Here is a 9273-nt window from a genome sequence, read left to right as displayed (position 1 = left end):
TTTAACAAGAGCGCCAATATCATTGCCGCTCTTATTACGGTTCCGTATGTGAAACTTGACATACTTAGTCGAGCCAGGCTCCATCGCTGTGACACGGCAGGATTTTATACATTCCCATAGCAATGTAGAGTGACCGAATCGAAAGGGAACGCTCTCGGTTACTCACGTAACCTTGGTTCCCTGAGATGAGGGAACGAGACATTGCTCTTATTGCCGTGTCACCTAGCTCAGAATCTTAGAATGCCAAGTTGCTTCAGTCAAGATTCTGAATAGATGATGTACAAGCGCTGCTTTATATAGAGAGGGAGCCCCTCATATTTAGCGCGCTTGAACGCCATTGGCCAGTTTCACTGGCGTGATTCAATAAGGCTTCAGTAGTATTTGGAGGAAAGGGTAATTCCCATAGCAATGTCTCATTCCCTCATCTCAGGGAACTGAGGTTATGTGAGTAACCGAGAGCGTTTTCCGTTTCAGAATGGAAGGTTTGTCATACCCGAGAAAGCAGGGTAAGTACAAGCCCGTTTCTGAAAGAGAGGTAGGCCTAACTTATCATCAGTTACCATGGTAACTTTCACTGTAAACCTAACCAGCCGGGAGCAGGTTTTCTTCGTTAAACCCAGAGTTTCTTTCGGGCTCCTCCCCCTAACTAAGTAAGAAAATCATTTTTTGCAGTGCAGGTACATTCATTCATTGCACTGTCTTTAACTGAAAAATTAGTGTTTACTATTGTCATTTTGCATTATTGACACACTATTTTCCTAATTAATGCTGTTCAGTTGCTTTGACACAATCTGTATTGTTAAAAGCACTATATAAATAAAGGTGACTTGACTTGACTTGACATATTTTCATCATGCAGACACTCTGAAAGTGACAAAAACAGCATGTCCTTTTACACTGAATCCTGTAGATGAGGAGGCTATATTAATTCGTAGAGAGATACATTTACATCAGGAGAGGATTTTTTTTTTTTGCCATATTCGAAAATAGCCTATATATGAGTGAATTTCACTATGGTTGATCAATGTCTTTCGTTTCGCTAGCCTATAATGTAAGGTGTTTTTTCACTTCAGTAATGTGTATGAATGAATTTTACCAAGGTTGATCAATGTTTTTCGTTTCACTGTTTGTAAGAGGCTTTTCAATAATTATGGCCTATTCGGCCCCTCATAGTTGACGAGCGGCAGTAACGTTTGTAAGCAGACTTTTTCAGCTGCATAAAACTAAACAGGGTTGAAACCTGTTTAAATATGTTCACCATGGTCCATTTATGTACATAATAATGAATAATAAAATAAACTACACTGAAAAAAATATGAACATAGCAGGTCTTTGAAATTACAAAAATGAAACGTATGTACAACACAATTCATTTATATTTCTGTTGTGAACATGCTTTAATCAAGTAGATTTCAATTGTTCATATGGAGTGTTGTATGTACACATTTATCTCACGTTAATTGAAATCAAAAACTGAAATCAATCTAATTGAGTTTTGACACAACCGGGGCACTCTGGAGCAGATGCATAATTGAGAGGGATGACAAACTACCATAAAAGGAGAAATTGAATCGAGCACCAAAAACTGTGAAAGATTCAGTAGCTGAGCCAGCAGTCGCCTCATCTCAGACGAACAACGTTTACTGAAAAGTAAATTCAGCAAATTGTTTTATATTTGTTTTCAAATAGGCGATATTTCCTATCGCAATATAGGCGATTCGTAGTGTATAACTGTTGTAGAGTGACAATGAAGTGTCAGTTGTTGTGATGACCTGCAGAGGGCAGGCTAAGGCTGTTGGTATTTGCTTAAAAAGCAGCAGAGAAGAACTTAGTGCGTGTGTAAATTTTACTCCACCTGTGATGTAATTGAGTGTACTGCTGGTTGATGCATTCTGCTGAGTAAATGCAATCTTGAACAGATCTCATGCCTCCTCAAGGCGACGAGGATAAGCAAAGGGGAGTACTTTGAGGACGAAAGGTGAAAAAACTGTATCTCTATGAGTTGGAGCTTTGGAAAAGATGACCAATCTGGTAGGAACAGTCACACCATTTGATAGTCAGTCCCAGTCTTGGGAAGAATATTGTGAAATATTGCAACATTTCTTCAAGGCAAATTAGATTACAGAAGTAGCCAAGCAGAAAGCTATATTGTTGAGCTCTGTGGGAAGTCAAACATACAGTCTACTAAGAAATTTATTAAGCCCAGTTAAACCAGGCTCAAAGACGTTTGATGAATTAGTGGACTTACTTAAAGAGCATATCTACCCAAAGCCAAGTGAAATTGTACAATGATATAAATTAAATTCAAGATGAAGAGAAGAGGGGGAAACTGCTTGATTATGTAGCAGTATTGAGGAAATTGGCCCATGATTGTAATTATGGAGAAAAACTGACAGAAATGCTTCGTGACAGACTGGTATGTGGTATGAATGATGACCGTATTCAACGTAGACTATTGGCAGAAACTGATTTAACATTTGAGAAGGCATTGAAAATAGCCCAAGCAATGGAAACCGCCAATAAAGATGTGAGAGGTTTGCAAGCTCAATGCCCAGAAACATCCGTTTCAGTGAGAGTGCATAAAACATCAGTAAAGCAAGATGATGGTCAAAGTAGAGCATGTTACAGATGCGTAAGTTTGCAACATTTCGCTAACGAATGTAGATTTGCTTCTGAGAAATGTCATAAATGTGGAAAACAAGGACACATAATGAAAGTATGTAGATCAAAAACTTCCCTTGGGGAATCCAACTTCCAAGGGGGAGGAAGACGTAAAAGAGGAGGACAAAGAATGCATTATGTGAGCAGAGATGAAAAAAGTGCATCTGCATCTGATGAAGGTGGTATTTTTACAGTGTACAGTTTGCAAGAAACAGAAATTCTGAAAGTAGCTCCACTGACCATCACATTGGCTGTTAATGAGTCAAATGCACAGTTTGAAGTGGATACAGGATGTGCTGTGACAATAATGAATAGGTCAAACTTTGTCAAATTGTGGGAAACAGATAAAATTCCTGAATTAAAGACCTGTTCTTTGAATTTAAAGACCTATACTGGCCAAGCTCTAACCGTGTTGGGTTCTGCACAAGTAGAAGTCCGATACAAAGGCACAGTGAAGGAGTTAACGGTAGTGGTAGTACCCGGAACAGGACCCAATTTATTGGGCAGAGGATGGATTAAGGAATTGGGCATGGAATGGCAGGCCCTACATAGGATGCAAGGGGTGAAAATTTTAACTTTGCCTGAAGTCCTCAGCCAACATGAAGAATTGTTTAAAGAGGAGTTGGGGGAATTGAAGGGTCCACCAGTGAAGATTTATGTAGATAAGGAAGCAGTCCCAAGGTTTTTCAAAGCCCGACCGGTCCCTTATGCAATGAAGGCAAAGGTTGAAGTTGAAATAAAACACCTGTTAAGAGAACACATCATAGAACCTGTTAAGCACTCTGAATGGGCTGCACCTGTAGTACCTGATAATACCGTATGTCTATGTGGGGACTACAAGCTAATGGTAAACAGAGTTTCAAAGTTGGAACAGTACCCCATTCCTCGGATATAGGATTTGTTTGCAACTTTATCGGGTGGACAGAAGTTCACAAAATTGGATATGAGCCATGCTTATCATCAGATTGCATTAGATGCAGAGTCCAGGAAATATGTTACCGTGAATATATAAATACCGTTACAAAGGGCTGTTTACTTACCGTGTTTTACCTTTTGGAGTCTCTTCTAGCCCCGCCATCTTCCAACGAACCATTGAGGGGGTACTGCAAGGTCTTCCGCATGTGGCAGTTTTCCTTGATGATATCCTGGTAACCAGCCGTAATGATGAAGAGCATCTCCAAACTCTTGCTAGAGTATTGGATAGATTTCAGGAAGCAGGGCTGAGGTTGAAATGGAGTAACTGTACCTTCATGGAAAAAGAGGTAATGTTCTTGGGTCATAAAGTGGATGAGACAGGCCTCCATCCCGCACCAGAAAAGGTGACGGCTATTCAAAATGCTCCCTCACCAAAGACTGTAACAGAATGGAAGGCTTATTTAGGACTTTTAAATTATTACAATAAGTTCTTGCCCAACCTGTCTACTGTTTTAGCCCCTGTGCACAAGTTGCTGCGAAAAGATGCAAAATTGAACTGGGGCGGGGAACAAGAAGCTGCTTTTGCTCAGTCTAAAAAAATGATTCACTCCATACAAGTTCTGGTCCATTATGACCCCCAGAAGGATGTGATTTTATCATGTGATGCTTCTCCTTATGGCTTAGGTGCAGTTATTTCGCATAAGATGCCTGATGGAAGTGAAAGACCCATAGGATTTATGTCACGAACATTGAATCAAGCTGAGCGGAATTATTCGCAGTTGGACAAAGAAGGGTTGGCTGTAATATTTGGCTTACAGCGCTTCCATAAGTATTTGTATGGTCGAAAATTTACAATCGTTACTGACCACAAACCCTTGTTGTCTTTATTTAACGAGTTAAAAGCTGTTCCCCAAATGTCCTCTCCTAGAATCCAGCGATGGGCTGTGACGAGATTTTCTATCACAGCCGCACAAACATGAAGCTCGCACATGCAGAGAGGTGCGTTTGACCGCGCACGAACACCGAACTGAACCATCTTTCCTATCTCATTCACTCTTTGCCTTTGAACAGATGCATATACACATAAAATTATGACAAAATACTGATCTCGACAATCATAGTGGCAAATGCAGTCTGTTGAGTCTTAAGTGAACGAGAACAGCTGAGAAAGAAATCGGATGTACCTGTAATTTGTGTAGCCTATTTGTTCTTATTTTTACTGGCTGTTCACTTGGCCAGCTATCCAGTGCGTTGTGATTGGCTGAATACCTCAAGCATGTGATGGAAATGTTACGCCCCTTACCATACTGTGAGAATAAACATAAAACCATGACTGCATTTGTGATCGGAGAAATGACAAACAACAAGCACTACTCTACACTGCTCAAAACTCGCGTTAGAATCATCAGTGGCAAATCCTTTAAATTAGGGCTGCGCGTTAAATATCGCATGCGATTTATCATGCAGCCCTACTTTAAATATGAAAACGTACAGCCTGTGAGTCAGAACAGCTGGCATTGTAGTCTACTCTCTACACACTATGCGCTGCACACATCTGAATATTTGGGTTGAACTGTTCTGGAGCAGTGTTGTAAATACAACTTAACCACTGATTTCTAGTTGTGTCCTCTTTTGGAAGGCCAAACAAAGTAGTTTTGCTTTCACAACGAAACACATAGCGTCACACATGGCGGGCTTGAGTGAGCGGCAGCCGGCGGGCTAGAGTGAGGACATTATCTTCCCACATAGTGACGTAGGTATGTGGGGGCGTGTTAGAACGAAGCAGTTTTAGGTAGGCGTGGTTGACTCTTCGATCCGTGGCTCAAAAACCGTAATATGATCCGAACCGTGAGATTTATGATCCGTTGAACCACTAGTTTTCAGTTGTTCCCAAAGATTGCTTTTAATTAAACTTTTGTGCGATCTATCTACTCACTACTGTGACTAAAGAGCTTATACATACTGGTGGATTAACCATTACCGAAACATATAAAATTATTTTGGTAATAATCATCAATGCTGTTGCGCACAGGAAGTGGCCAGCGTGTGGTTTTTCCCAGCAGGAAGAGCGACGTAGCACAAACGCGGTTGATTGTGAATCCAGGAATGGCCACTGAAGCCAAAGCCTGCCAGACGAACGTGTCGACCACAGCGACGGCCACCCGCCCCGCCTTTCCATGATCCTCAGCGTGAGCCTGCAGACACAAACCAGCCGAACCATCATGAAGAGCAAGACGAGAAGATGACAGACTGACTGATTCAGACTGATCCAGACTCACCGCAGCTGCTTTCCTGCCTTTGTCCAGCGCGTCAGCAGACACGTATGCAGTGGCCACGGCGTAACTGGCCCACACCGCACTGACCGGCACCAATGCGCGAAACGCCTCGCCCACCTCGTTAGCATAGCCTGCGGATGCACATGTCAGACACACACTTACATTAATGATGTTAAACTTCAAAACCTCTTATCAATCACACAGAGCTGATGGACTAAACTCAGCAGCATCTGTGTGGATCAACTGTGGATCGTTTATCATTGCTTTGACACAAAATACAGTCAGTGACTACAGCTTTAAATGACATGAACTCTTTTCTCACTCAAACACCAGCAAAACTCAATGAACCTACAGGACAATTTGCAAGATTACAAGCTCTTTACAAAACTGCATTATGCAGAACTGAATAAGAAATTTGCTACCTTTCTACAGTAATACCATATTGAGATATATTCCAAATCTAAAATATGAAATGAAATACTATCAAAACCATCAGATATAAATGAACTCATATACACAGTGTTGGTCTTTCAATCTCATTATCATTTACTCAAAAGGGGCAACTCAGGAATCATGTTGTGCTGTAATGAAAACATGTGAAACATTTACTGCAGTCAATCTGAACTGTAGAGAGAGTCATTTTATATTGTTTTATGAAGATAATTTACAGAGGAAATCATTGTGCAATTCTGCCTGTCCTTAAGAGTTTTTATGTCACTGTTTCATGAGTGATAAAGAGTGTTTTTGGGTGAAAATCTTCACTAGTGTTATGATGAATGAGTTGATTTGAGATCAAATAAAGTGTTTTTAGTGCATTTTGAATGCAAAATGAACTGTTGTGTCAAACTGAAAGTTGGTTAGGAGAACTGTGGGAAGAGTTTAGAAAAAGCGAGCTAACTATTGAGAAATGTGTCCTAGCAGATGTAAAAAAAAAAAAAAAAAATGTAAAAGATTTCAGTCAGACTAAAGCAATAATGTGTCTTCTAAAATGTGATGTAAACATTTTATTGAGACTGAAGTCCAAACCCGACTGTAGCTTAAGTTTCATCCAGCACATAAATCTGTTAATATTATATTTAAAAGACTATTTGTCTTTAAAACGGACATGACTGCGCAATATTAATGTGCTAGAACATATTAAAAAAGGTCAACAATGGAAATAAATACTAGAATTTTGTACAAAATAGGTTTTCCAAAATATCTGCAGGGTTTCTTGTTATGAGCTGTTTGCATGCTGATGTTTTCTGCTAGTTTGTTTGGGTACTTTTACTACGTACAGTGAAAAACTACAACAAAATCTTGCAAATTGTACAAATCCAGATTATAGAAAGACTTTTGTATTGAGTATGCAAGTTAGTTCTGATCCCTTTGACTGAGAGGCGCCTCATAAGTGCCGATATCTCATACAGGTGCATCTCAATAAATTAGAATGTCGTGGAAAAGTTCATTTCAGTAATTCAACTCAAATTGTGAAACTCGTGTATTAAATAAATTCAATGTACACAGACTGAAGTAGTGTAAGTCTTTGGTTCTTTTAATTGTGATGATTTTGGCTCACATTTAACAAAAACCCACCAATTCACTATCTCAACAAATTAGAATACTTCATAAGACCAATAAAAAAAAATATTTTTAGTGAATTGTTGGCCTTCTGGAAAGTATGTTCATTTACTGTACATGTACTCAATACTTGGTAGGGGCTCCTTTTGCTTTAATTACTGCCTCAATTCGGCGTGGCATGGAGGTGATCAGTTTGTGGCACTGCTGAGGTGGTATGGAAGCCCAGGTTTCTTTGACAGTGGCCTTCAGCTCATCTGCATTTTTTGGTCTCTTGTTTCTCATTTTCCTCTTGACAATACCCCATAGATTCTCTATGGGGTTCAGGTCTGGTGAGTTTGCTGGCCAGTCAAGCACACCAACACCATGATCATTTAACCAACTTTTGGTGCTTTTGGAAGTGTGGGCAGGTGCCAAATCCTGCTGGAAAATGAAATCAGCATCTTCAAAAAGCTGGTCAGCAGAAGGAAGCATGAAGTGCTCCAAAATTTCTTGGTAAACGGGTGCAGTGACTTTGGTTTTCAAAAAACACAATAGACCAACACCAGCAGATGACATTGCAACCCAAATCATCACAGACTGTGGAAAATTAACACTGGACTTCAAGCAACTTGAGCTATGAGCTTCTCCACCCTTCCTCCAAACTCTAGGACCTTGGTTTCCAAATGAAATAAAAAACTTGCTCTCATCTGAAAAGAGGACGTTGGACCACTGGGCAACAGTCCAGTTCTTCTCCTTAGCCCAGGTAAGACGCCTCTGACATTGTCTGTGGTTCAGGAGTGGCTTAACAAAAGGAATACGACAACTGTAGCCAAATTCATTGACACGTCTGTGTGTGGTGGCTCTTGATACCTTGACCCCAGCCTCAGTCCATTCCTTATGAAGTTCACTCAAATTCTTGAATCCATTTTGCTTGACAATCCTCATAAGGCAGAACTCATTTTAATATTAGAAACAGTAGTAATATTACCTATAAATATATTACCTACTAATGGTATTAGTTAGCTTAAAAACACATATGCTAATATACTGTATGTGGCAACTATGTTTCTTCCAACGATTCTGAAAACAAAACAGAAAACCAAACAAAATATGTAATTTACTTGAGTTTCTGACAAAATGTTTTATTAATGCTATAGTAAATGAGTCTATTTAAAAATATTTATTAATTTTAACGAATTAGCCTAATTATGTAAAAAAAAATAATTTTAAATAAATGAAGACTTGTTTCGTTTTGAATCTCTTGAATGAATGATTCAGACATCAAATACATTTAACACTCACTGTTCGCCACCTACTGGAATAATGTAACATATACAATCATTATTTGCCAACAGTCTACAGTCTTCCCCATGATTGTGTAGCCTAGTGAACCAAACTGAGAGACCATTTTGAAGGCTCCTTTGCAGGTTGCAGGTGTTTTGAGTTGATTAGCTGATTGGCATGTCACCATATTCTAATTTGTTGAGATAGTGAATTGGTGGGTTTTTGTTAAATGTGAGCCAAAATCATCACAATTAAAAGAACCAAAGACTTAAACTACTTCAGTCTGTGTGCATTGAATTTATTTAATACACGAGTTTCACAATTTGAGTTGAATTACTGAAATAAATGAACTTTTCCACGACATTCTAATTTATTGAGATGCACCTGTATATAACTATTGCATATAGGAGAAAATAAACATGTCTGGAATGTCTGTTTCTTGTGTTGTATATGAAAGTGTTTTGTGTGGATGAAGTGACACACAGAAGATGAAATGAAGTGTATGCAGTGCACTGGACACTGTAATAATTACTCACTGTACAATATGACTGTGTCTTCAGTATGTGTGTGTGTGTGTGTGTGTGTGTGTGTGTGTCTG

The 9273-nt window shown here is 39.4% G+C and overlaps 1 protein-coding gene across 1 annotated transcript in view; it reads right to left on the bottom strand.

Moving 5' to 3' along the window:
- Positions 1-3366: 3366 nt before the first annotated feature.
- The window catches only part of LOC107660371 (mitochondrial fission process protein 1-like), a 7303-nt gene continuing 1396 nt past the window's right edge, over positions 3367-9273 (bottom strand). Inside the window, exons 2-5 of the mRNA XM_016449638.1 lie at positions 5856-5983; positions 5558-5771; positions 3712-3907; positions 3367-3406 (exon numbers count right to left, since the gene is read on the bottom strand). Of these exons, the coding sequence (XP_016305124.1) occupies positions 3367-3406; positions 3712-3907; positions 5558-5771; positions 5856-5983 (578 nt within the window). The remainder of the gene's footprint in view (positions 3407-3711; positions 3908-5557; positions 5772-5855; positions 5984-9273) is intronic.

The sequence above is a fragment of the Sinocyclocheilus anshuiensis genome, unplaced genomic scaffold (assembly GCF_001515605.1).
Source record: "Sinocyclocheilus anshuiensis isolate Anshui unplaced genomic scaffold, SAMN03320099.WGS_v1.1 scaffold1943, whole genome shotgun sequence".
Classification (NCBI taxonomy): domain Eukaryota; kingdom Metazoa; phylum Chordata; class Actinopteri; order Cypriniformes; family Cyprinidae; genus Sinocyclocheilus; species Sinocyclocheilus anshuiensis.
This window is presented reverse-complemented; position numbering and strand designations above follow the sequence as displayed.